A 27760-nucleotide genomic window follows, 5' to 3' on the forward strand; every position below is an offset into this window, starting at 1 on the left:
CTCTAGCTACAAATACGTTTTCCAAAAAACTGGGAAAAGCAAAATATGCTGATGCGATTGCTAATCTATATTGCTAATCTATATTAAGGATTCTGTAGGGTAAGACATCACTATCCAGGTCAACCCATCACATAAGCAATGACACTGGATAATTTTTCTGGTATCTGCTCTTTAGCCCCTCTAAAATTCTGTTTTTTGCTTCTGCTCCAGGCTTCATGTGGCTCACGGAAAGAGCACTACCATAAAGAGATGCTTGCCATCTCCTTCATCTCAGCTGTCAACCGCAAGAGGAAGAAGCGGAGAGAGGCCAAGCGTTTTGGGAGCAGCACAGATGATGATTCTGAGCATGAGTCAGCTGTCAAGAGAGAGGAGGAGGAGGAGGAGGAGGAGGAAGTGGCTCAGGAGGAAGAAAGAGAGGCTGAAAGATTTGAGAGCAGCAGCAGAGCTCCAGTTCCTGATGTGCAGGATGTCTTCCAAAGCCAGGCAAAACTAGAAGCAGAGCAAGTAGAAAGAAAAGTGGCACCCCGAGGAAGCCCAGAGTTGGCCCTGGATGCCCGCTCAATTGTATCAGGTTATTCCACCCTATCTACCATTGATCGCAGCCTATGCTCTGAGGTGCAGTCAGTAGCAGAGAGCCGTGGGGAGGAGGCAGATGATGAACGGAGTGAATTTAGCCATGTGGAGACAGATACTGAGAATAGCTTTGTGCCAAAGCAGCCTGGGATGCTTCCCAAAGGAGCTGGTGTGGCAGTAGTGGAGGAAGGGGGGGCTGCTGCATCTGAAAAAATATCACATAACCGAACCTCCTTTAGTTCCCATCACCTCATGCAGTGTGACACTCTGGCCCGGCGCAAGCTTTTGCGGCCCCGACACAATAGTGAGTCATCTTCCAAGGGTAGCACTGATGTCCCAAGTTCCAGCTCCCCAGGCAGTCAAGAGTCATTGCAGCCTGTGGGTGCCCCTGAGGTCCACACCCGGCTTTCCCTCACAGAACAACTTCGACTTCGCCTCCGTGGCTCTGCAGATGACATGCTGGCAGTGCGCCTGCGAAAGCCACACTCACCTGAGACACGGCGCAAGAAGAACAGTTGGCGGCGCCATACTGTGGTGGTCCCTGGTGGTCTCAAAGACCTCAATTATGAGTGGAAGGAACAACATGTATTGGGGACTACTGAGGCTGGTCCACTAGACTCCTCAAATAGAGGTGCGCTAAGGGACAACAAAGACTCTGGGCTTAGCAGCCTAGAGTCAACCAAAGCTCGGTCTTCCTCAATCACACCAGGGAACATGGCAGTTCCTAACCAGCAGAGTGAGCCACAGCATCGTAAAGGCAGCTCTGAGGGGCGTTCAGCTCCCCGACGTACAGCCTCTTTACGTTTCCACCAATGTCTTTAGATAGCCTTTCGTTGAAGCTCTTGTAGAATGGATGAAAGGAAAACTTGGTTTGCCCATAGTAACAGCCTTGTCTTAGAATGGAGGAGGGCACTCCTAGGTGGCAGCCACACTTGAAAGTTCCTAGTACTGGCCTTACTTTGTCTTTTTTGATACCTCGATCTGCAGTGGAGCAGGAGACTCTCCTCCTATCTACCCCATACCTAGCTTTGCTTTCTAATTCCCCCTGATATTAATTTAATCACACCAAGGTTTTGTGATTTATGAATTTATTTATTCTCATCTTTCCTTATCCCCAGGATGGCAGTCAAAAACAAAACAAAACAAAAAGCTGAGGTAGGTCTGATATAAGGAGGGTCATTCATTCAGCCCATAGAAAGATCTTGATTTGGAATTGACTAGAATTATCCAGTTGATAGGATAAGCAGCTTCATCCCTGATTTAAAATGCTAGGTCTGCAATTAAGGGATGTTTTTAGAATTCCTCCAGTTAATTATCTCTTAGCTATCTCCTAATTTTCACCAGTCCATGGTACTTCTTTTCTGAATTTATCTGAAAGAGGGCTTGGAACTGGACAAATCAGATCAGAAATATTCATGAATTGAGCCCGCTTCCATTTAATCTCTGCTGTGGGTTCACATTTACATGATGGATGCCTCTCTACTCAAACTTCCTCTCACTGTTATCTAAGTGGCAGTTGATGATGTTGGGAGGTTTTGAATACCCATTACTCCTTTTCTACCTTTCCTCTAGAAAAGCAAATTCCAAAATCTTCCATCTATCATGGCTTGGCCTTTGTCAGGTTCCTACAGGGAGGGCTATATCATCTTGACTTCTAGCACATGCATCAAAATTTTGTAGATATAAACAAACTCAGGATTATGTATGGTATAGTCTCAGCGTGCACTTGAGACTGTTTCATGTGAAAACTGCAGAGCTATAATGGTCCCCAAAAGGTGCATAATCTATCAAATTTAAAGGGCACTGCTGTTCTCCTCCTCCTACTAAAGTGATCTCATCTCTAATTCTCAAAAGTCACAAAGAGATCTATGGCATCAGACTATCTGATATATTGCAGCTTTGGCTTTGAAAGCTTTGGCTGCAGTAAATCTGCTGGTATTTAATAGCATCTCAAAATGCTTTGGTTTTGTTGCAAGACTAACATGATATATATACAACTGATGATATGAATTCTAAATGACACAGAACTAAATGGTACAACTCAGTGTGCCTTTAAGAATATAGTCCAATTTTTGCTTAGCTGATCTAAGATTTTCTTGTAAATCTTAGCTACAGATGCAAACTTTTTCCAGATTGATTTTTCCTTTCAGGCTGTGACAGAATCCCCATTTGAATAGCACTCTCTGCTCCTATCCTCTTATAATGGATAGTACAGTCCAGGGGAAACAGGATGTGATTAACACCATTAACACAATACTGTATGCAGAATTCATGAAGGCAGTATTTTAGGGAGAAAATTAGTTTATGCAAATGGTAATTGTGTGGAGTGAATCACCTGCTAAGGTGGCATATGTGTACTATGTTTTAGTTAACAATGCTTTTCCATGTAACTGCCTATGTTTAGTGGGGGAAAGGATGAGTACAGGCGCTATGTGATTTGGGGGTTTGGGAAAAGAGCAAGAAGATATAGCAGAGAAATATACCAAGGCCCTGTGCAGAAGTGCCAAAAAGTAGCAGCCTCAGTGATTTTTTAAAAATTTGTTTTAGGATTTCCAGAGCGTAAGTTGACACGATTCCATTCAAGCCTTTGTTATGATGAAGGGCTGATGTCAAGTCTGCGCCATCTTCTGCTTTACTGGTATCTTCCACAACTCACCGTCTCTCACAAAAGAGCAATATTTGATTTTTCATGGTGCTACATTTATTTTCAACAGTGTCTTTCTCTTAGTTTTCTCAATATACTACATGGACGTAAACCAAGGAGCCACTTTATTACATGTTGCAGATCAAGTAGGGTTGCCATTTTGCTATTCCTTCAAAACGAGAGGCTTACATTTGTTTTTACCTTGTGGATATAAATGATTCCCATGCCTTATGTCTCTGTAGAATTTCATTTGGTCATAAAAGCAGGAAGTACTTTTGTGATAAATAAATATGAGAGATGATCTTTTAAGATACATGTTTTGGTGTGTAATAGTTACTACTTCACCCCTTGTGCCTCAAAATAAAATTGTAACCCCTTTGGATGCAGTTGCATAACCCTTAAGAAAAAAAATGTTGCTGTGAAATAACTTTCTCCACTTTCCTGTCAAGACCCTTTTAATATTTGATTATATTTTAATCGAAAAAGAAAATGAAAAAAGTCAGTTTTGTGGGAACCCAAATCAAAATTCTGACATTCTTGAAATTCAGTGGGTATTACAGAGCAAACTGCTGTGTATAGCATAGTCTATATCAAAAGTACTTTCTCCTCCTTGCAAAAAATAATAATAGAAAAAATGGCAAATTTCTCTTGAATTTCAGTATTTGCAGATACATTCCAAAATCATTATCACTGAATGAAAAGGAAATATCATTTTCATGGAAATAACTGTCTTACTACAGGTTGTGTTGTTTTGTTTATGTACCATATTCCAAGTATTACATTCCTGTTGTGACACCAAATATAAGACTTATACCTTAAATTTTTATTATTACCCTCTGATGACTCAAGGCCTCAACACATCCCAACCCCGTGTCAAACTATCATCTTATGAACCTCTTGTATAATAGGTTGGACAGTCAAACTGTAGTTCATGTCAAATTTCCTTTACAGCCTCTTTCTTCAGCAGGAAACAGCATTGAGACCGTGTGCTGTACTTCAAATGATACTTTCACTGCTTCCTTCATTCCTTGAATTGATCAAGGCTTCCTTAATACATCCAGGCTTAAAAAATCAATGAATATATTAGTATGGCATACCAATTTAAGTGCTGCATTTAATATTAGTAAGACCAGCACTGAAGTCTATCCTTAACAAGGAGCTCTTGTTCCTTGCCTGTTCTTGTTGTGTATAATGCCAAACAAATACACAACAAGAACAGGCAAGGGACAAGATCTCCTTGGTAAAGGATTTCAATGCTGGTCTTGCTAATATTCAATGCAGCACTTAACAGTGGTAGGCCACACTGGTTATAGACATGGTATAATACATTTTTCACTATAGTCTGGCTAGCTCATTCTATGATGTCTGTGGTTTGATGACAGATGGCTACTTTTTGTAGGAAGGGTTAGCTGTAGGTACATTCTTTGTGCAGATGTCATCATGAAGAAATGCTTTGTATCTGGACTTTTTAAGAATAATGTATATTAAAGTTGATGGTTCCTCTCTGTCAACATCAATTCACAGCAACACTAGGCACTAAATGTTGTACTTTGACCTAATGTCATCTTATCGCCCCTGCAGACCTGGGTTCAATGTTACATTTTCAGAAAGTAAGTGTCACCACAGATGCAGCAGTGGGGCCAAAACAGAATGACAATGAATGGGAGCTTGCCAGCTTGATAATTATTCCAAGTATTTTATCTTTAAGGGAGGGGGAGAAGCAATTTGTGTTTTGGTGTAAAAATGAGGTCCTATTTAGACAGCACAGACAAGATTCTATTGGTTACTGATTCTTCATTTGTGTGTACAGTTGCAAAGACAAAGATACTACTCATTCTGTAACATCCTAACCAAGAACAGAACAGGCCTCTCAAACCTGTTTTCATTTTCATTGTGAAATGAGTCGATCAGGGGTATTGTCTGAAAGCACCCCTTAATTAAGCTAGTTTTCTGACTTAGTAATTGAACAGGCAAAACAATTTCAAAATACACTCTAGCATCTATACTGAACTTTTAAACATTTGAAGCATTCTTGTTGAACTGTTACAACCATCTTTATAAATTACCTGATAGAATTTGCAATGATTATAAAGAGATGCAAAACAATCCCATGTGAAGTTAAGCCAACCTCTGGCCTCTTGATCTGTGCAGTCTTCTGCATTTCTTCCCCTACTTTGATATTTAGCAATATGCCATTCCTATATATGTCTCAGTCTAATGCTAACAGTAATAGCATGTAAGAGTAGAGCTTCATTCTTGGGTAGAGGTAGGCAAGTGACTGGGGCTTTGCACGGCCCCAGCCGGCTCACCCCTTAAAAACCTGCAACATATTGTAGCCAGAGGAGTCATGGGGGATGTCAAAAAGTCAAGATGGTTTGTGTGATTGTACAATTGAAGCGGTGTGTCGCATGGTGAAAAAGAGGCAGGTACGACATTTCCCTCATACGATCTTGATTTTTTGAACAATCCCTGCTGGTGGATACTCCTGATTGTCTTCTGGGTTTGTTATTTATCAGTAATGGCTCAGTGTCTGTTTGTGAATTTTTTAAAAACACATTTTGCAATCATTCTTAAGGGTTCATTGTCTCACTGCCCGTCTAGGTGTGAAAAAGCATCCCTTTTGCTCACAACTGGATTCTCCCTTCCAGACAAAATCCATCAGATTGAGACTACCCAGTTCCATGTGAAGTAGAGTTGGACTGCAAGCTAAAGCGGTGTTTTATACTTCAAAAATTTCAATGTGGAGTCAAAGTATTACAGAAGTGCCTCCTTGGTGCTGTCAGATGGCAGCTGTTTTCTATATGCATCTGGTGTGCAACATATGAAAAAAAGGACAGAGCTATGGTCATCCGCTTGCAGCTGCCATATTGACTTCTCTTCAAACCCTTCTTACAAGCATACATGTTTCATTTTTTTTTGTTTTGTTCTGAGGGAGATGGTCCCAAGTTGTCTATGTGTGCCTTTCTTGAGAGGACTTCTTTCCTTATTTGTTACAGGCTCTTCAGTGACTGGTGGTTGAAGTGTTAGCTTAAGAGATGGTCAGTAAATGTATAAAATATATTAAAATATTTTTTGAGGTAAACAATCTTAAATTCAAATTTTAATTGTTCACATGACTCCATTATAACTTCTGCTTGAAGAACACTGAAACTTGAAAGCTTATCTAGGATTTAGGTAATTGTATGTCTCCTCTATAAAAAGCCCATCTATCTTCTAGTGTTGGCCTGTTTGTGACTTTGAAACTCAATCCTTAATGGGATGTAAAGTACTTAAACTCTGTGCTGTTGGGAACATAAAAAGAAGCTAAACCACAAGGAACCCAAACCACAATTTCAGTTTGTGCTGTATTTAAAGAAGCAGAAAATGTGTCTCTCCTTTGCTCTGTCTTCCATGTGTTCTAAGTATCTGTCTTAACACAATTCAGTTTTGGACTGAAACCTTGGAAAGGAGCATGTAGATGTGTGCAGGTGTGGAATTTAAAACTGAACAAAATTAAGTAGTTGGCTGTACTGTAATACATTGTCCTTATCCTTTTATGCAACTATGTGCTGTAAAGTTTTATTTTTCACCTTTTTCACATTTATTTTGTAAATAGCTTTTATGTGTGTAACATATGATAAAGAGTTTATAAGGATTTTTAAGGGGAGTGGGGGAAGCCCAAGACTTTTATTTTTTTTTTTCCTTTTTAAAATGCAAGTTATACAACAGTAGATATTTTGGTGTGTTTTTTTTAGAAAAAACAAAACTTCCTTGCATGGTTTGTCCCTCTTTTCATCTTTATGTTGTATAATATATATGGTCAAACAAAACAATTCTGCTTTAAACATAGCTCCAAAATTACAATTATATATATATTGGAAATAAACTGTCTTATTCAGAAAACAAGTTTGCTTACTTATTTAAAGCATAAGCACTAGCTAGTAAAACACACTATGGATTAATAGTGTTGAAGGTATGCTATTAGATGTGATTTATTTGCGTCAATTACCAATTATCCATAAGCAGAAGTTTAACAAAAGAAAGTTCTCTTCACACTCCACTGTAATACATTTAAAATAAACACACTATGAGATCCCTACTATGTTAAATTATGCAGCTTCCACACATTACACAGTTGATATTTTTCCTGCACGCATATGAAGCATTAGTGAATTATATCAGGCACTGAAACTGTACATAATCATGGGAACTCTCTTCTTGTAGCTTCAGCGGGTTTATCAAACATCAATAAAGTTTCAAGATTATTTTGTAACAATAAAATGTAGAAAATTGTTAATAGTAACAGCAAGTCAATTTTACTATTAATCTAAATAGACAGAATTTAGATGTGAAAAAAATTAAGATATTATCTGGAATAAGCTTGGAGGAATAAATTAGCGTGCAAGGATGCCTTTCTCCTTTTTCCACTTTTGATTCTTTTTTTACTTGCTCCATCTTCTGCTTATATTGCAGTCTATCTTCCTTTTCTTGAGCTCTCGACAGAGCAGCATGGATGTTACAAAAATGAGGGCATGACATAATGTGCTCGTATCTCTCCATCTAAGAGCTTAGAAAAAAGAAAGCGGGCTGTACATCATAAAAGATAAACCCTCATCTTCTGATAAGCTCCAAATCTGGAAATCAGTCAATAAGAAGTGACAGTATAAAGAATATTGTGTTTATACAGTTTATACACTCCGTGAAAGGTGCACATAAGAACAGCTTAGTATTTAACATGCTAATTTATAAACTAATTTAAACCTAAGAATTATAAATTAAATAGAAATACAGTGTAGAATTCCTTCCTACAGCAGGGGAGATGGTCTGCATTCAGTCCTGATTGCTGCCAAGTTGTCATTCTCCCTTCTTTACCTTTAAGCCAGCCTGGAAAGATCCCTCAAGACCAAAGTCTTCTTCAAACAGAGGTCACAGCTACTTTTGTTCCTGTTTCATCTGCTCAACTTCTTTGGTTGTATGGAATCCAGAAACACCTGCCTCTAAGCAAAACTGTAAATCACACTTTTTTCAAAAGAATAACCCTTAAAACTGTAAATCACATCTGTTTTTTTTAAAGGAATAATAACCCTTTAAGAAATGAACCCTTAAGAAAAGTGTTATGGGGAGGAAAGAGTATTTTATTAAATTCAGACACACTGCTAGGAAACACCAGAAATAGAAAAAAAAAAAGAAAAAAGAAAAATTAAAGGAAAAAAGCAACCTTCCTTCATTTGGAATTTCTGACAAACAAAGATCACAGTTGTCACAGAAGAAAACATGGCATAAATTTTATACATAGGACTCTACCTACAATTAGCAGAAAAGATTTACAAAACTTACAGTGTATTTCAGACTGCTTGTTTCAGTAACCAGTTTTTGGTGTGTCTTTTTTTTAATAGAGTGGTCTTCTATTGTTTTTGTTTCCCTTTTAAAAAAAACAGTACATAATGAAATCCATGCGAAAGATATGTCATCAGTCCTTCATACACAGTGCTCAAAGATTTCTGATTTACTTTTTTTAACCTTTTTTTAAAGTGCTTAACAACCAGACAAGTAAAGCGACACTAATGGCATGCAGTGGTGATCGCTTCCCCCACAACACGCACATATACCCATTACATCAAAAGTACATGCATAGCTTGGTGCTTTGTAACTTATATCTTTAAATTTTACACACACACACACACACACACACACAAGTTTATTTTAAATAAAATTAAAGCAGAGTTATTTGTGAAAGTTAATTTACTGTGTTGCTCATTTGCAGTTTGATACGTACAGACATTGTGCCACGTACAATGCAATCTTAAAGGACAAGTGTATTTTAGGACAAGTGAAAGGATCTAAAACAGAATGGTTCTGGAGATCACTGCCATCCCACTTACTGATTTTTAAAGCTGTTTTAACAAAGGTTATTGGCAAGATCTGTAACCTGATGATCTTGCGCTTCAATTTTGCCTGAAGGAATTATTTGTCCAAATATGCAGCACCTTTGTCCTATATGCAGCATCTCATGGTAGGAAGTGGTCACTTAGTACCTTGCAGCTATGGTAGTCACTTCCCATGTGGGTTAGTTGGGGTAGATGGAGTTAATAAGCAGTTTGTAAAGACTGGCAGACTGGGCATTACTGGAATCTGTTTATATGCAAAGTTGCTACATGGTTATGGCTTTGCTATATCCCAGAGAAGAAAAGTTAAAATTTGAGTGCTACCTAAGCTTTTTATGATTCTTTCATTATACTCTTACACAGACTTCCTACTGACTTTGATTCCTAACTTGCGATGACATAAAATATCAATTGACCTTTAAAAATGCTGCAGTTGCAAAAGTTTCAAAACTCAGTTTGCCTAACATGGGCTGAAAAATGCTTATTCTTTTAAATGAAATCCAATAAAAATGAACTGAGACATATGAAGAAAACTATTGAAAGAGCATTTGAAATACTGTGTAAAATGCTGAAATTATATACTGTAGAGAATTTGTTCTTCCCTTTCCAAATCAACAAAGATGAAAATTAAAGCTGCACTGAGTCATTATGAATCCAAAATGATAGCTTTTTTCTATGCATTGCTGACAAATTATTGCAAAACAAGAGAAGGGTCTATCCATTTTTTCTACTTTGAAAAAAACATTTTCACACCTGCCTTTTAGGAGATCCATTCTTGCCATGGACTCCCATTACATGCTGCAAAGATTCCCTAGAACATTTTAAATGAATACTATAGTGAATTTGAAGGAGACTACAGCATGGACAAGCTTATTTGTTGGCATCAGCATGAACTGAGTATGCTAGCATTCCCTGACTTTTGGGTGGTTTAATCCCAACTGGTTCAGCTCACATGATCCTCCATCAAAATGACTGGGAATTATGTGATTTGTGGTACACTAGGGAAATTTTGGTGAAATTCACTGCTTTTATCTGGTTCTCTAGAATACAGTTTGAATACCACAATTCCAAAAATGCTGGATTGGAGCAAGGCTTGAATCAAATGATACTAACTTTCTATTACAGCACAATTAATTATTGAGTCATTTAAAAATAGCAAATACAGATTTTATTTTTTTGGACTGTAAACAACTAGGTTATCTTAAATCAGGCCACTGGCATATCCGCACAGTAGAATATTCAAGTCTCTGTCAGGCAAGGATTTTCCCAGTGCTTCTACCCAGCAAAAATGCCTGAACGTAAGCCTGGGGCAAGGCAATGTACACAATTTATGTCAGAGGCAATGTACACAATTTATGTCAGAGTTGTTGAGAGTTCTGCCTCATGAACATAAACTAAGCAATAGCTGTATCTGTTCTCAGCAACAAAGGGACTAGTTTAGTTTTCAAAAAATATTTTAGTTTGGGACCAGCATTAGTATGCTACTCAGAGGGAATATGCCAATTTATATATAAAGATTAAAAGAAAATGCTTTTGAAATATATGTTATGCTGGCATATCCGTCATTGGGAATGTGTATTCACTAACACTTCATAAAATAAACTAGGCATTCTGTAACATAATTTGCAATCTCAGTACTCTCTTTCGGATAGATATTTTCTTTGATGCTGCAGAGGAGTTTTAATGCATGATAATGGTTACATATGTATGAAAGATGAAGTAATAAAATTGGACTATAAAATGGTGTAATATAGTACAATTATGCCATTTCAGGTTTTTTTCATGCTGAATAGCATGATTCGAATTTTCAAATATTTACCCAGACTAAAGATGTAGCATAGTGCAGCATAAACCATATTAGCAGTATGCATCTGTTGGGCATTTCCTAGGGGGAAAAAACCCCACTTGTTTTTCCATTTTTTTCTAAAGAAAAAGATGCTTAGGAACAATCCAGTTTGTGTTTGCCTAAAGACTAATATAAAAAAAATTAAAGCCAATACTCTGATGCCAAAAATCAGGTGTTTTTCACTCCTGATAGAATGCCAAGCATTCAACAGCAAACACTCTTATTGGGAGCTCTTTCTGAATGAGAGAAGAAGGGCTAAGATGCTCCCAAGCACTTCCCCCTAGGGCCGATTAAGTTAGTCCTAACCCTAAAATGTTAGGCAAGCTTTTGGCATGGAAGCAGGTTTGAAGGTTGAGAGAAGGTGGCCCTTTTGTAGTTTTAAACTAAATTTTTAGTTACATTGTTGTTTTTAATTATTTGTGTTGGCCATCCTGAATAATAGTCATTGGCAGAAATATTATGCATGTATCATTTAAATACAGAAAATAATTTGACCTAAAGTCTGATTGTTGTGGATCTATCATTTCCAAGATAATGTTTCCTTATCTTATTTTCTAAGAAATAGTTCTGTTTGACTACAAGGTAACATTTTACAGTGGGATAAGTATAAGCAAACTACAGCTTGCATGTAATTCTCCCAAAACCTACATTGTAGCCTGTGATACGTGGCTCAATTTTCCGTTTTCTGATGCAGAATGGAGGAAAGGCAGTGACCTAAGACTTCAGATTAATACTTTCAACAATCTCACCATCCAATCCTCCCCTCCACAACATATTGTTAGCCTATCTCTCTATAGCCTTAGTTATCTTATTATAATTACCAGATCAAAAATTTGGCTCCTGATGCATAAGATTTGCCTCTCCTGCTGTAGGGAGATAGTTTGTATGTGGTATTCACTTTGACTTGATATTTTGCTTAATTCCTGTACCTTTATATCATAAATTTACAACAGGGATATCATGTGTACCAGCTTTCTTTTTGAAGAGAAATCTATACTAAGGAATAGCTTAGTCACATGTGGGGGAGGGGCACATGACACACATGCATGTTGAAATCATATAAATATCACTGCTTTAGTTGGTTGCATCAAAGAATGTGATGCAAGAATGAAATTGTGATGACATCACATATGCTTTGTCATTTCACTATCATTATGATTTGTTACTGATCCTACCACTGTATAGGGCAGCGGTCCCCAAGCTTTCCAGTTCCATGACCCAGCAGTGGCTACAGCAGGAAAGGGAGAGGGGATGATTTCAAGTGTGCAAATGGACCTTCACACCCTTGCATGCTTGCCCACTGCTTGTGAGGCCCGGTTCCCAATAGGTTTGCGGACCCAGAACAAGCTGCAGACTGGGGGTTGGGGACCCCTGGTATAGGGTGTCTCTGGACTCTTTCCATCATTTATTATTACATGCTCTTTGTTTTTCAAAGACATTATAGCAATGTTTTATTTGTTATGACTTCACTATTATACCTACTGTATGTCTTTCTTTTGCTATTCTAGACTAACTGCCAAATTTTAGTTGTAAAATTCAGTGTATTTCAATAGTTTGAGATTCAAGTGCTTTTTTTAGAATATGGTACCAGTTAAATCAATTAAATGATTTCAAATTTTAAAATGTTCATTGGAGCTTCATGGTAGAAAGTATTGTAAGAGATGCTGTTGTCTGCAAAAAATGGGATGGGGAGGAACTCTATATGGTTTTCTAAGGTTTTGACTTTTGCTGCTCTGTTGCTATTTGCCACAGAACAGATATTTATATACAATGTTAGTTCTATTCCTCTTTTATTGTAAGGGTTCCTTTCCCCAAATTCTGAAAACAACCAATGACAGAGTTATTAAATATTTTGTGTGAGACAGCCATGTTTTGAGCTGCTGGATACATAAGACTTCATTTTCCCTAGTCCTTAGCATAGATTGTATAAAAATAATCCCATAATTTACTTTATTAAACTACAAATCCCAAAATGCACTGGGGAACATTTAAATTAATTTAAGACATACAGTATTATATGATGAATTTACAATACTGTTAACAGTACAGAAAATTCTCACCAAATTTTAGGAATCTTGTTGCTTTATTCTTCTGAAGCCACTTTGTTCTATTAAGTAAGTAAGTTTGGTCTTTATCCAAGAACTTCTGAGATCTAAGGACTTCTCACTAGGAAGTATTTTTTTCCCCAAATGAAGACATGTATTGCCTCAGATCCATATGTTTTATCTTAAAAGTAGGCCAAAGTTATAGTTCTCAAATATTTTTTTTCTTAGGGCTTCGAATCAGGAGTAACAATCAGAACTAATAAATGTTTGTAAAATATACACTCAGTTAAGTGAGCTGTAGTTCACAAACATTTATGCCTTTTACAGTAATAACGTTTGTTCGTCTGGAAAAGGACTATCAGACTCCTGATATTTGGCTACTACAACACAGTTGTCCAACTAGAATGTCTACAATCCCAAAGGTATGGAGTTGCTTGAACCTCCTACTTTATTTACTAGTAAAAATATCTAGTAATGCCACTTGCCACTGAATTTGAACTTGAGTAATTAACCCCTGGAAAACATCTTTGTTATATTGAGGATTCATTATCTTAAAGAGCATAAAGGTAAAGTCTCCTTAAAATTTAGGTTAAATTCCTTGAAGTTATGTGGGCATGTTTACATATTATTATTTTTCAATAAATAGAGTTGAATAATGAAATTTATGTAGAGTGGTATATATTTAACCCTTGTCAATAAACTTAATAAATATTTTAGACCTGATCTGCTTATTGATGACAAAATGAATTTAAATGCTTTTTAAAAAATGCATTTTGCTAGATGTGGAGATCTATCTAAAATTTTAAGAAAATAACTTGATGGATGATGTTGGTTAAAAGGCATATGAGAGTATGCTTTGTCTACAATTTTTATTAACTTCTTAGAGGCACAATCAACTGCTGCTGAAGGAAGAACATTATGTTTTACTTAGACATCTATTTCATTTGTTAAATATTAATTTATATCTGTTTTATTCTGGATATGCCTATTTAATATTTTAGGCCTGTCCTTGTTCTCTTGACCATATTCACTTTATAAGTATAGATCTCAAAACTGAATATGGTACTTGATTCAAAACGTGCTGTAGGCTACTGAATGAGATTTATTAAGCATGGCGATGACAATAATGTGAAATTAAAAATTATATAATTAAATTAAATTTAAATTAAATTAAGAAACAAACACCTTACAGTATTTCATTCTTTATTATGGCCAGAGAGTGAAGTGGGAAAGAGGAAAGAATAGATAGGACAATTTCAAAGTAGGTTAGAATTAATCAATCCTATTGCAATGTAAACTACTTGCTAAGAAGTTTAAATCAGTATATTTAAATCAATATAACTACATTTTGAAATCACTGGAATCATTAGCAAATCATTATAATCAGAGCATAAATAATTACTAATTTTGTCTTTAAAGCCTATGTAGATTACAGCTACTGATAAAGATGGAAAAGTAAGGAAACAGACATTGGACAGATAGCTTCCCCTCCAATGCTCTTTGCTGGTTTGGGCTAACATGAAACTTCAATATTTTCATGCATAATCTGAGGAGTGGTGGAAGCTTTAAGAAACAAGAAACTCTTTAACCAAATGACTGATTCTTGAAGCTCCACAAAACAACTGTGGTGTGAATCATATGACTTTAGTGGCATTAATTAAAACTTCTATATGATATCCTCAGTGATTTTTTTATTAATTGAAAGTAAGTGGAATAATTAAAGATCTACATGGAACTCCCTACTTCCTCTCTAGGAAACCCTAAAATCTTAAGTTTTTGCAAAAATGCTGAGAGGTCCACTCGCAATTCTTCAGTTTGTCCCAAAAATGCTTTTTCAAAAGGCAAATAGACTATTTGTTTTTCCTTGAAGACATTTCACTTCTTACCCAAGAAACTTCTTAGTTCTGACTGAACTGAAGCTTCTTCAGTCAGAACTAAGAAGCTTTTTGGATGAGAAGGGAAACTTCTTCAAGGAAAAACAAAGAAAGCCCAGTTTCCTTTTGAAAAAGCACCTTTGGAACAATCATGACTTGGATGACTGAGAATCTCCATGGATAATTCTTCTGTTTAATTAACCCCATCTCCAACAATCACCCAATTCTTTGAGAGATAAGAAACACAGCTTAAAGGCAATTTTTAAAGGGATATGCCTTTAAGATTAATTATGTGATTCAAATGTAGCTCTTCTTTTGCTAGACTTTTGACTCTCTCTTAGTCTGAGTGTTACCACAATGAAACAATTTCCACAATGTCAAAAGCCAAAACCAATAGGAAACCCACCCACCCCCCAAAAAAAGAATGGGGCTATTCAGGAGCAAGGAATTGCCATGTGGAGTAGAGCTTTTAGCTCTGTTTACCACCACTTAATGTAGCTTCTAAGCATAAAGAGTTACATATAGAATTGAATCACTCTCTCTCTCTCTCTCTCCCTCTCTTTCTCTCTCTCTCTCTCTCTCCCCCCCTCCCCCATATACTAGACACAAGAAATTCATTTTCTTTTTTGTCAATATTTATATATTTATATTACGTATATTATATATATATAATATGTAAATATATTTCTTAAAACAAATATATAAAATGTTAAGACACTTCACTGAAATGTAAAGAGGTTGCTTTTTTGTTTTCTGTTTGTTCTGCAATCCCAAGAAATTGCATTATGGATTGTTGTTACATAGTTAATTTTTAAAACATTTTTAAAACTTTGTTATTCAAAAAAAGGTTGTCTTAAAATTTTTATACAAAAATGATTTGATTTACAAAAAAAGAGAAGAGAAACCATAAAAAAACAAATACCCAGTTTCCTCCCACCAAAAAATCCCGATAATAAAATTAAAAAGAACAAGGTAGTCAACAAAACCAAGAGTGATTACATCTTGTAATATGTTGAATACAAACTCTTCATTTTCTTTTTTTACAATAGCACACCATTTTGCTATACACATGAAGAGGCATGCCCTCACAGATGCATGTTTTCCACGTCAAATATTACTTCATATACTGTATGTGCTTAACATTTCAGGACATAAATCTGGGGGTGGGTAATTATCACACACAAACACCATTGAAAAGAGTGGGATTTGTGCCAGGAAGTGATTTTGCATCTGCACAGGTACCATTGATTTCATAGTGGTTGTGCTTGATGAGACACACGCCCCCCCCTGTGGATTATGCCCTTTTTTTTAAGGAACTTCCTCCCTCCCCCAGCCCGATTCCTCTTGGCATGCCTTTCTGGACACATGCATGCATATGGTGTTTTTATTTTCATAAATTCTCCATGATTATAAACACTCACCCACCTTTCTTGCCAGATCCACAAGGGTTTCAGAGTTTGGCATTTGTGATTCAGCCAAAGCATTTTTCCCTTACCATACATACTCACATTCCCATGACTGATATATCTTCTTTTCTGTGCTGTATTTTTTAAAAAAATGTCATACTGTGCAGATCATCATGCAGAATCTAATAGAAAATCACTAACACTTCTGCATCTTATCAGTTAAAAAAAACCAGGTAATTTCTTTTTGATAACTTACTAAACATATAGTTTTTCTATCCAGACCCAATGAAAATTCCTTTCCAGAGATATAGTAGTACATTTAAACTTCTAACAATTGCTCCTTAAATAGTCAAGAGCCGCCCAATTTGGTTGATCCTTCTACCATCTAAAACTCAGCTCTTTTTGAGACCATAAACCTGTAGGAAATTCTTCAATGAAAGCCCCACTGAATTTAAGGACTTTCCCAACTGCTCTTTCTTTCACTCCACACTATCTTCCTGCCCCCCACTCCCCTGCGCTGCCCTTCTCATTTCCTAGTTTGAGCTTTCATAAATAAGGAACAGAATTTTTGCAAATTATAGATTCTGCCAGCATCATTTCTCCAGCCCTATTTTGAAAAAAATCTGACGAAATCACCTTCACCCCCACCCCACCCCTTCAATTGCAGCAAATATTATTTAGTCTCTTTTGATCTGCTGCAAATTTCACGTGAAACTCTTCTTTGTCCTTCTAACTTAGCTTCTCTGATACCCTGACGCCCTCATCTCCCTGACTATTGCCTCCTATTTGGTATCCCACACATTTGGGGGGGGCTCTCTCCCCTCACATACATGGTCACTGAAGAGACATTTAAAGTGCTACATTTGATGGATTAATTTTCTAGGAAGCGTAACTTTCCATTTTAGACCCTGTTCTCAACACTGTTCAGTAAACCTTCTGCTACCTATTCTGGATGTGTCTTCCCTCCTTCCCTTTTTAAAAACATTTTGTACACTTAAGAAGATTGGAAGGGGCTAATATTATTACCAGCTTGATATTCAGTGCTTTTTCCCCAAACCTTTATTCTTCTGCCAAATTTAATCCAGTGTTTGGAAGGAAACATCCCCCCTCCCTCCCAAAGCTATCAAATTGCAAGAGATGTGTGTGTGTGTGTGTGCATACGTATGCACATACACACATACACACACACGCATATCCCACCTTAGTCTTTGATACAGCAAATAGAACAACAGAAATCCACAAAGTGGAAGCACACACATGCCCCAAAGTCAAAACACCATTGATTCATGAATGATTTAGCACATACCTACAAAGATTCATATTAATCTATTAATTACAACTACCTTTGTTTTTCGTATAAGGAAAGATGAATAGCAGCAATGTCCATGGGGTTCTGAGGCATCTTCAGAAATAGGTCTCTTCCCTTCCCACCTATAGGCTTTTGATATGATTTGGTTTTTCTCCACCACCCGTGTGCCCAATAATGTCTTTGTTTCTTTCAAACATGCTGCTAAATGTTTGAATATTCTTTCAACAAGAACCTAAATTGCTAGAGTAGAAAAGTGAAGTTGAGATAGGGGTGGATGGGGAAGGGAGGATTCATAGGAAAAACAGAAAGACCTCATCAGTCACATTATAGCATGAAAAAGGATAAACAAATTAGTCAACTTAGGAACTGAGGAGGAACAGTCACCTAGCCATTCTAGAGCACACTAAGATGCCCAAAGTGACCCTTTTGGCTAAGATCAAGTGTAGTATAAACATTGGCCATTTTGGAAGAGACCAAGATTGGCCATTTTGATCTAATGCTGAAAAGTACAAGGAAGGCGGAGACCTTTCTGAGGTGCCTCAGGAAGAGCTGGGAGTAGGAAACAGAGAGACACAAGCCCTCCCCAGACCACCCCCACCCCCACCCCACCCCTGTTACAGTATGTAGGAAAAACTACCAACGGAGAATTTGGCAAAGGAGCTTCTAGAATGAAATGGAGGAGTTCCGTGACCCAAAGGAAGTCAGAACCGGGATGGAGGTCCTGCCCGAAGTAGGTTTCTCTGAGACTGGGCTGGAAGTCTCATTCCCCGTGCCAGAGTCCTTGGCTGATCTAGCGGCCTAGAAAGAAAAGCAAGATTCAGGGAAAAAAAGAAGGTGAGGAGGAGAAAAGGGAAATAGCCAAGGGAAAACAAATATTTTTCTCTCAAAGGGCAGAACAAATAGAAAGAAACAGAGAGAAAGAGGTAGAGTAAGCTAATTGGGAACATTCCTGTTAGAAGTCAGAGCATGAAAAACCTAAGGCAAAAGTTCTGCTCGATACAATCATGAGGTCAAGGCGAGTAGATTGTTAACAAGATTACTGAACAAGGGCAAGGAGTGAACATTAGATAGAGGATTTAAAGAACACAGAAAGAGGTGAAAGAGAAGTCAGGTGGGAAAATACAAACACACAGGCAAGTTGAAAAAAGGGAAGACAGATTTAGGAAAATGAGGAAGAAAAAGAAATAAAATGTTTAGTTTGTGGCCATGGACACTAAGTTAGAACAACATTATCCTGTAGTGGAAGCAGGCAAAACAAAAAAATGAGTAAAGGACAAAGGAGGATGCTGGTGCTTGCAAAGGTGCTGTTTATCAAATTAAGAAACAAAGAAACTGTTTTTGGTTGGCATTAAGAGATATCATTTGTTTTGAAGAATGTCATAATATGCAGGCTACTTTCAGATTTGGCACAGAGGGGAGAAAGCTCTTTTTATTTCTAATACTAAATATTAAATACTAAGTTTGTGCAGTAGTTCTCAGTCTGATGGCTAAAGATGTGGTAAGGAGGGAAAGAAAAAACAGTGAAAGGCATGTGAGAATAAAATATAAACCAGTTGTGAATAAGCAGGCTTCTTTTGCAATCATTACTTAAGTGAGTTCTATCTATTAAACCTGGCCGTTTTGTAATCCCATAAAAGACTTTTTCTTCTGTAGTTGAATGCACATGAAATAAAATCACTTGTCACAGGGATTTATGTGGGACTTTACACTAAATATATTAGCAAGGCAGACAGAAATGTATTTGCTTGGAAGAGAACTGGAAGGATGAAAGATAAAATCCAATTCAAGTAATAAGAAACTACACTAATCCATTCACTGACACTGCTGTGATGGCACATATATCCGTCATGCTATTCCTCTACAAGATAAGAGGCGTTATGAAAAATGAAGACAAGGAATAAAAAATATTAAGCCAACAAAATTAAAGGTGTGGGATACAGGTGGTCCTCAAGTTACTACCACAACTGGAACCAGAATCTTGATTATTGAGCAAAGAGGTGGTTACATGAGATGCCAATGTGACTGGTTCACTAACAACCAGAACCCTGGCAATCCCAGTTGCAATTGTTAAGGGATCGTATAGGTCAGGTGTAGGGAACCTTGGCTCTTTTATGACTTGTGGACTTAAATACCCAGAATTCCTGAATCAGCCATGCTAGTTGGTATAGGTGATTAAGCAGACAGAGAAAAAGAACTTCCTGTCAAAGGAGGGCAGGCAGATCTCCCCCATGTGCAGAAGGAAATTTATGCACCGGACTGGAGAAACAAAGCAGGGTTCTCTTCATGATCCCCACTTTGTTTCCCCCAGTTCTACTCTCCTCTGAACATGGAAAGAAACTTGTGTGATGGGCTGGAGAAACAAAATTCAGATTTTTGCAATCCCTGCTTCATTTCTCCAGCCCAGCACACAAGTTCCCTTCATGCAACAAAACTAGATATATGCATAAAGTTCTTACTGAAATATATGCAAGCCTGGATATATGACTAGAAGTGTTGCAAATAAGTCATATCAGGAAGGTTCTGGTGGCATTCCAGAAATGAAATCCCATAATCCTTCTCCAAAGATATTACATAGTGGGGAAAAACAATATTAGTTCTAATCATATTACCATAAGTCTCATCTCCCTCTGTTGCCACTTGCGTCAAAAGGAATAAAGAGGGAGGATTCTGATGTACTGTAACTTATTCTTTATAGACAAGAATTTTTTTGCTAGAAGAAATTTCTAAATTTTGGTCTTCATCACCTACAAATCTCAGCCCACTTGCTATTTTAAATGTTGTGTCATAGCTAGCTTTGTGATAAAGGCAAGTGATCTTTAGCATCTGCACATCATCATTTGGAGAAAGTTAACCTTTAGAAATGTTCCTGACAGACAAACAGCACCTGTGCTAGGTTTGTATTGCAATTAATATAAATAAATACAAGTAAAAATAATGGGGCTATGCAGAAAAAAGTGACGAAGAGGGTTATATAGACTCATTTTGCTCATAATGTATATCTCATAATAGACCATGTTTCCCCAATCTGATATCCTACAAGTTGTACATTCTACAACTTCTAGAATGCTGCCTAGGCATCTTGAGAACATTACTTTTAATACATCTAGGGAAAAAATGGCAAAACATTTCAAAAAGTCAAAGGAAGACAGCCAAATTCACCATTAGCCATTTACTCTCCCATGTTTGGAGTAGGAGGGGAGAGCTTGTTTATCTATTGCCAAATGAGCAAAACAGAGAGTCCTTTAAGGAGAGATTGAGAACATGGGAAAGCAAGTATCTATGGTCTTTGACTACTCACACATGACAAAAAAAGAAGATAGAAGCAGGAGTGATATTCTGGGGAAAGCACCAGCAAAGCAAAAGTGCTTAGGGACCAAGAAGAAAGGAAAAAGGGTAGGATTTATCAAAAGGAAGATCAAGTCTCCAGGAACAAGGGGGGGGGGAGAAACAGGTAGATATGTTGTGCTTAAGTAATGGAAAAATGGTGGTTGTTACCTTGCTTTGTGGCCTCAGAAAGTTGGCAAGCCACTGGGTACACTGTCAGCATCAGCAAGAACACAGAAGCATGTCAACCCAGCTGAACTGAACTGACTAAACCATTTAGATCCCAACCATTACTAGTGCACTTAGACAGTAGGGCGGCAAGATGCTTAGATAATTACTGAATAGTGATACCAATAAAGGAGAAAATTTGTATTGTGTTTGTAATTCCTTCATTTCTTAGTGAATAGTGAATCAGAACTGTCTCTGTGCATTGCATGACTACAACTGTTAAATTTTGTAGTCAATTAATGTTCAGATAAGAAAGATTCAAGTTAGAGCTGAACAGAACTGTCTTCATAAATATTATATTCATTATGTGCATTGGATTTTCATTTGGAGATTTATAAGATTTAGCCTTGGGGCCTTCCTTTCCATCAGAATCATAAAACGGCCAAGAGTTTAAATTTAAGACTGGGAAGATTAAAAAATATCCTGGAAAAAGACAGTGATAAATAACTTCTGCATTGTATTGTTGCCAATAAAATTATATGGATGTATCCATGATCTTGCCAGGAATCAAGGTCAAATAAAAGAGGACTTTTACTTCCCAACTGCAATCCTAATAAAAATCCATCATATGTTGAATTTAGAGGTGGAAAAAGAAATTGTTAAATTTTGTTTTCTTATTTCGAATTGTGTTGCTGGGGGAAGAATTTTCATTGTGACTGCCTCTACTATGAGAAAAAATGAAACTTATTATGTTGCCCATACAGTTTTGAAAGTGGGGTATTAATATAGAAGGATTAAAATTGTTATATGCAGCTACAGATTGGCTAATTCACGTAATATCTGTTGTTTTCATTGTAAACATTTTATACAGTTTTTATAAAGGCATGCAATATACTGTCAATGTTTGTGGGAATCATGATAATATTACCAACACTAAAATATTTTCATAAAAATAACATTTGTCATACTTCAACATTCTGAAGTTTATAGATTGCTTCCCTACCTCTTTCTTCCATCCAGGCATATTCATAGACAAAGAACTCTATGACCAGAGAAAGAAAAGGAATGCTGGGATAGGGCTTTATCACAGCCAGCTGGGTTTCAAATGGAGGGACACAGCTTTGAAGAGCAAAGAGACTGCTGATATAACTTGACTCCAGAAAAGGTACTGGGAGCTAATCTGCCCATTCAACCAGAAAGTATCTTCCATCCCTGCCTAAATATTGATGACACTTCCATATAACTTGCCTTTCCACCACTGAAACCTTGAGTAGGTTGTTTTGACCATTTAAAGTTATTGGGATGCTAAGCAACAGGGCATATTTATTTCTTTTTGAGTTTGCCTTGCTTGCGTGAACCTTGCAATTTGTCAGCCCTGTCTTTCAGGCCTCTCTAAACAGACAAGGCAAAGCACTATAAAAGATATTCCAAATTTAGAACTTTTCCAAACTGTTCACAGCATTTTGAGTTTGGTCCTGGTTTGAAATCTAAAAGAACACCCAGTAGGTCATTGAGATATGGTTGGCGTAAAAATCATGACACACGCTCCATGTTAGGGTTCCTCAAATGGATCCACAAAATTAGCTATTACCTTTTATGCACAAGAGTAGTTCTATCTCATTAGGGGAGGGATAGTGAAGAACAGTTATGGAATTTAGAAGGAACAAATCATTATAGTTTGTGGCCAACATCCATTTCTTAGGCAAAGTGTTCAACCAGACAACACCTTACCAGATTCAGACATTCTTCCATCATTTCTCAATCCATGTTAATATTTAGGTATAGCATAAATTGGGAATTGATGGGTGATGAGCCAGACCAGCAGAGTTTCCAGAGAAAGGGAAGAGATTGATGATGTGTATTGTGAATGTCAGCTCCTCATGAGGAAGCCTGCAGGACTAGGAGGGACTGAAAGGCAGCACCTCATGAATAAGAACACTGGGCGATGAGGAAGAAAGATACAACCTCAGCAGATTCTTTATGGACATTGGGTACAGCACTACTCTACCCGTTTACACACATCTGGAATACAGGTATTTAAAGATATCTTCAGAGCAGCAGAGCAACCAACCATCCAGTGAATGTTCTTATGACTTGGGGCATGTTTAAAGGAAAAAACCCCCCAGAAAAAAAAGGATTTAAAACATAATCTGAGCAAACCACCCCCCTTACTAACAATTTGGATTATAAAAATTTAAATAGATAAAGGGGCCAGTGGATTTTGAATTTTATTTTACGTTCCTTCAAATTAATTTAAAAAATGACATGTACCTCCATAGGGAAAAAAGCCCTGTTTGGGTTCTCCATGGGAAATAACCGATGGATCATTGTTTGTTTGTTTTTACAAATTTTAAATTGTGATGTTATTGTGTTATTCTGAGAAAGCTGCTTTGATGGATGGGATCATTAAAATAAAATAAATAACAATTCAAGCTCAAGGGAATCAATCCAGATGACAATAAAAGAACTAGCCTAAGTATTAAAGTTTTACCTCCAAGTCAATGGGGGAAAATAGCACCTGCATAGAAACTATAGGATCTATGAAATATTAATGCCTGGAACAATAAGCTTAGGATCCATGGGAATTTTTATTGATCTCTTTAAAAAAAACGATTGCCACATCTTGCATTTTTCAGGGACCTCTCATCAAATTTTATATTGCCTCCCAAATGTCTTATCAATTCAGTAAAATGAATGCTAGAATAATTATATTCAAAAGTATAGGTATAGTAAAGATGTATTTACATTAAAAAAAGAGATATTAACTTGTATTTTGTTGTTTTTTAATTATTAGGAGGATTTATTTTAAGCTTATCATTATTCAATATTTTTAGTTGGTTTTGATTGTTTTCCCCCCAAGCCATTGTTATGCATCTATTGTAATTGCTTTTTCTTCTGCTTTTCAAAAAATATTGCAGAGTTATTGTGAATTGACTTTTTTTAAAATAATTGTTGCATATTTCTTTTCAATAGCATCTTTTATGCCATGTCTATATTTGGGTTATTATTATAATATGCCAGGCATTTTGAAAGGGTGAATTCAAGCTAATGTCTGGAATCTGGGTGACTCTTTTGGGAAATGCATGTGGATTGCCCTTAACAACTGAGAAAGCTCAAGCCTGAGTAAGGTAGGAATAGATCTCAGGAAAAATGGATGTGCTCTAGTCTTTGGTGTGTGTTTGTGTGTGTGTGTGTGTGTGTGTGTGTACACCTGCAGAGAGTGGAATCATCTCAACTCCCACTGTCACTGTTAATAAATAAATAAATAAATAAGTAAATAAGTAAGTAAGTAAGTAAGTATCCCTTCATTTTGAAATTCCAGTATGATAAATTATTGTGGACTTTATCTCAGGTAGGATAAAGATCAACTTTGAATACAATTTTAAAACCACATTCCAAATCTAAAGGGCTATTAAAAATCTATATTCAAAACAGATGCAATTCCCACCCAAAGCCTCAGAGACAGGACTATTTTCCTGGCAATAGTTGCTAACCTGTCTCCATACTTGCACAGAATAATGGCAAAGTGGCCTACAAATAAACTACCTGCTGTTGTCCCTGGATGCGCATGTATTCCATGCGTTGCTTTATGTGTTTGCTTTTGTCTGGGCTGCCTTGCTGGGTTTGCTTTAGCCGTGATGCTGGATTGACCATCTTCATGGCTGGAATCGAGACACCGCCACCACTCTGGGGAAATAACAGATTAAGTGATTTTGTTGGGGATAGGTTAAGAAACAAGGATGTTGAAAACCAACACAAATAATAGCGTAAGGGTTGCCTTTGCTTCTACAGTTGTATTGTCATAGTGTGAATTGGCAGTTGTGTTTCCTGCCAAAAGCAAATTCCTCTATCCACCAGTAAATTGAGCTGCTACGATGTCATGAAATATCCCCAAACATTCTAACTGTTCAGTTACCATTTCTCTGATAAATTTGACACAAAATGCAGCTGAGATGTCAAAAAGGCTATTTTTTTTTCTTTGGATTCTGGTCAGGGCAAGTATTTCATGGCAATCTTATCTGTTTCAATTTTATTGTATTCCAGCACAAGAAAATTAAATAATTTTTAAATGCAAAACAACTTTCCACCAGTAGTACCCTACCAAACCTATCACATTCTTTGATCAGCCTTCTCAAAGAACAGAGAGGTGCTGATGCCATAGGCCCAGGAAATTACAGAATGCGAGTTTGGTACAAGTTTTTAAAACGAGTCCTTACTCTGTTCACCCCAACTGCCAGTCTGAAAATGCACAAGGGGTTTGGGGAACAAGAAGAGTTGAACAAAAAACAGAGAAGTTAATTGAGTAGCAGAAAATAGCAGAAAGAATAACATAGGAAGGAGATAATGGGTTTTATTTTTAGCATACAGGATTTCTTCATACAACAATGTAGCAGATCTAGCATATGCAGATGTAAAGCAGTTCCTGTAGGTAGATAACTTATACTCAAAAACATAGTAATAAATATATATTATCCCTCACCTCAAGCAACTTAAAACAATTAGCTTTAAAAGTGTCAAAACCTTTCAATACTGTAATACATTTTTTTAAAAAAATAGTCTAAAGCAGTGTGAAAAGAATTTACAGTTTTAGCTAAAGTATTGATAAAGGCTCACGTCACATTGTAATTTATCTATTCAAATACACAGAAAAAAATAGGAATGTTCTAACTATTCCAATATTTTACCTATACCAACTCCAATGAGGAAGGAGAAATCGGTGTGGCTACATAAAAAGCATAGTGAAGATCTGAAGCCAATGAAAGGATTCTAGGAAGGATACTGACAAAAAACCTATTGCTGTACAGTGAGTGCCTGAAAAGTAAAGCTTGAAATGATGAGATACTAATACTGTAAAAATAGTTTCTTTTGTTTCTTAAAAAAACAGCCAGGATATTAACTGCATAGTGAAGATGTCAAAATGCTAATAGATGGTACACACAAACACACAGACATAGGCAATGCTACTAACTCTTGCTTTGATTCAATCTTCTTCAATAATAGCATAAGTAATATAAATATAAAATGGATGAAAGAGAGGGGCTGAAATATGAAGATGATGGAAACATTTTCAGGATACATATGTCTATGACTAAATTTAAATCTGCAATCAGATCAGCTCTATCCCAGATATTAACATGGTTTCAGTAAGCGTTTATATAATATGGGAGGAAAAAAGGAAGTTGCAGGCAATTTAATGAATCCAGGAGCTATTGAGCAGGCAGTCTAACATTAACACTTTAATGTTAATTAATTAATTAATACTTAATTTTAAATATATGTATTTCTTTTGGAAAAGATTAGGCAATCATCATCAGAAGTCAGCATGGGTTTGCCTAATTGTTTTGCATGATTAACCTTAATAGATGGGAATACAACCTTAATAGACAGGAATATGGAGAATATAATACATTTTTATTTCAAAAGGGCATTTTTCAAAATACCCCCTTCCTTTTTGATTAACAACTATGATATGTATTGGGCATGACAATTAAATGGCTACAAAACTAGCTTGAAAGTAGTGTCTAATGAACACTCAAAAGTTCTTCATCGAATTGGAGACAGACATGTACTATGGTGAAACAAAGTTCTGTTCTGGATCTTCTAATTTTAAATATTTTTTATTGATGACTAAGATAAAAAAGTGGAAGGGAATTTCCCATATTTGGGGGGTGATACAAATTGGGTAGGAGAGCCCACACTCAAAAATAATCCTTAATAGTAAAAGTAATGTTGATAGTAGAATAATTTACCTGTGTGTTCCCTATCAATAGATTTGTTCACAGAATAAACAGCCAGCAATCACAGATATTAAGAGCAGGGAACTAATTCAGTGACATAAATGGTCCCTTCTAACCAGTGGTGGGATTCAAATATGTGAACAACCAGTTCTCTGTGTGGATGCTGCTTCTGGAAATCCATTCTGGGCCTGGGCAACAAAAAATTAGCTGGTGCAAACTGGCTGAATTCCACCACTGCTTCTAACTCTATGATATTTCTATGCGGATTATAGAAAATGCACCAAGAATTTACCAAGATCTATGAAATTGTATGCAATTTTTGTACTGAACTTGGATGCTTGAGATAATGCCTAATCTGATTTATGGATGATAATTACTGCTTGTGTTAGATGAGAGTAGATGATTAAGTCTAGCAATCCCATTTCCTGTAACAACTTTTAAAGAAATGTATCTTTCATTCTGTGAAATGCTTTATGAATATCTAAGGACAGGAAGACTACGAGAGTTTGATACCTTCTGAATTAATATAGTGGCTATATGATAGAAGAGACATAGGAGACGCCTACACAGAGCCTTGCTGTGTTTTATTTCCATCACATATTAGACAGATTTGGAATATTACTAATGTTACATTGCATTTTAATTCACTTTGCCATAGATTATCAAAATTATCAGTTGTATGCAACTCCTTGCCTGAAATCATCATCAAGACAACTTGGCTTCATTGTACAATTCACAAGTTTGAACTTCAATACATAATCTTTATTTTAATAAGTTGATATTCATGTCTATATTTATATGCAGATACCAGAAACCTAAAAATATCAGCTTTCATTTTTTTTATTTTCAAAGCAATTTTCTAGTTATTAGGGAATGTTCATGAAATTTGTGCAGCCTAGATTCAGAGATGGGTCAGAATTTCCAGAAAATTAAATCCAAATGCGTACTTCTTTGTATGCCTAAAGGCTG

At 36.6% G+C, this 27760-nt stretch overlaps 2 protein-coding genes across 3 annotated transcripts in view; one reads left to right on the plus strand and one right to left on the minus strand.

The window, feature by feature from the left end:
- The window catches only part of ARHGAP23 (Rho GTPase activating protein 23), a 111358-nt gene extending 103605 nt beyond the window's left edge, over positions 1 to 7753 (plus strand). The window contains exons 23-24 of one of the 2 annotated variants that reach the window (XM_083377327.1): positions 211 to 571; positions 5819 to 7753. In XM_083377327.1, the coding sequence (XP_083233453.1) occupies positions 211 to 571; positions 5819 to 5904 (447 nt within the window). In that variant the 3' untranslated portion in view covers positions 5905 to 7753. Of the gene's footprint in view, positions 1 to 210 lie in introns of both variants that reach the window. The other variant, XM_083377326.1, reaches the window with a different exon arrangement.
- A 10471-nt stretch (positions 7754 to 18224) lies between these two features.
- SRCIN1 (SRC kinase signaling inhibitor 1) overlaps positions 18225 to 27760 on the minus strand; it is a gene marked incomplete at its 3' end in the record, with an annotated part of 155513 nt that continues 145977 nt past the window's right edge. Inside the window, exons 17-18 of the mRNA XM_083377328.1 lie at positions 24600 to 24740; positions 18225 to 18359 (exon numbers count right to left, since the gene is read on the minus strand). Coding sequence (XP_083233454.1) covers positions 18225 to 18359; positions 24600 to 24740 — 276 coding nt within the window. The remainder of the gene's footprint in view (positions 18360 to 24599; positions 24741 to 27760) is intronic.

The sequence above is a fragment of the Vipera ursinii genome (genome assembly GCF_947247035.1).
Source record: "Vipera ursinii genome assembly, chromosome: Z".
NCBI classification, from domain to species: Eukaryota; Metazoa; Chordata; class Lepidosauria; order Squamata; family Viperidae; genus Vipera; species Vipera ursinii.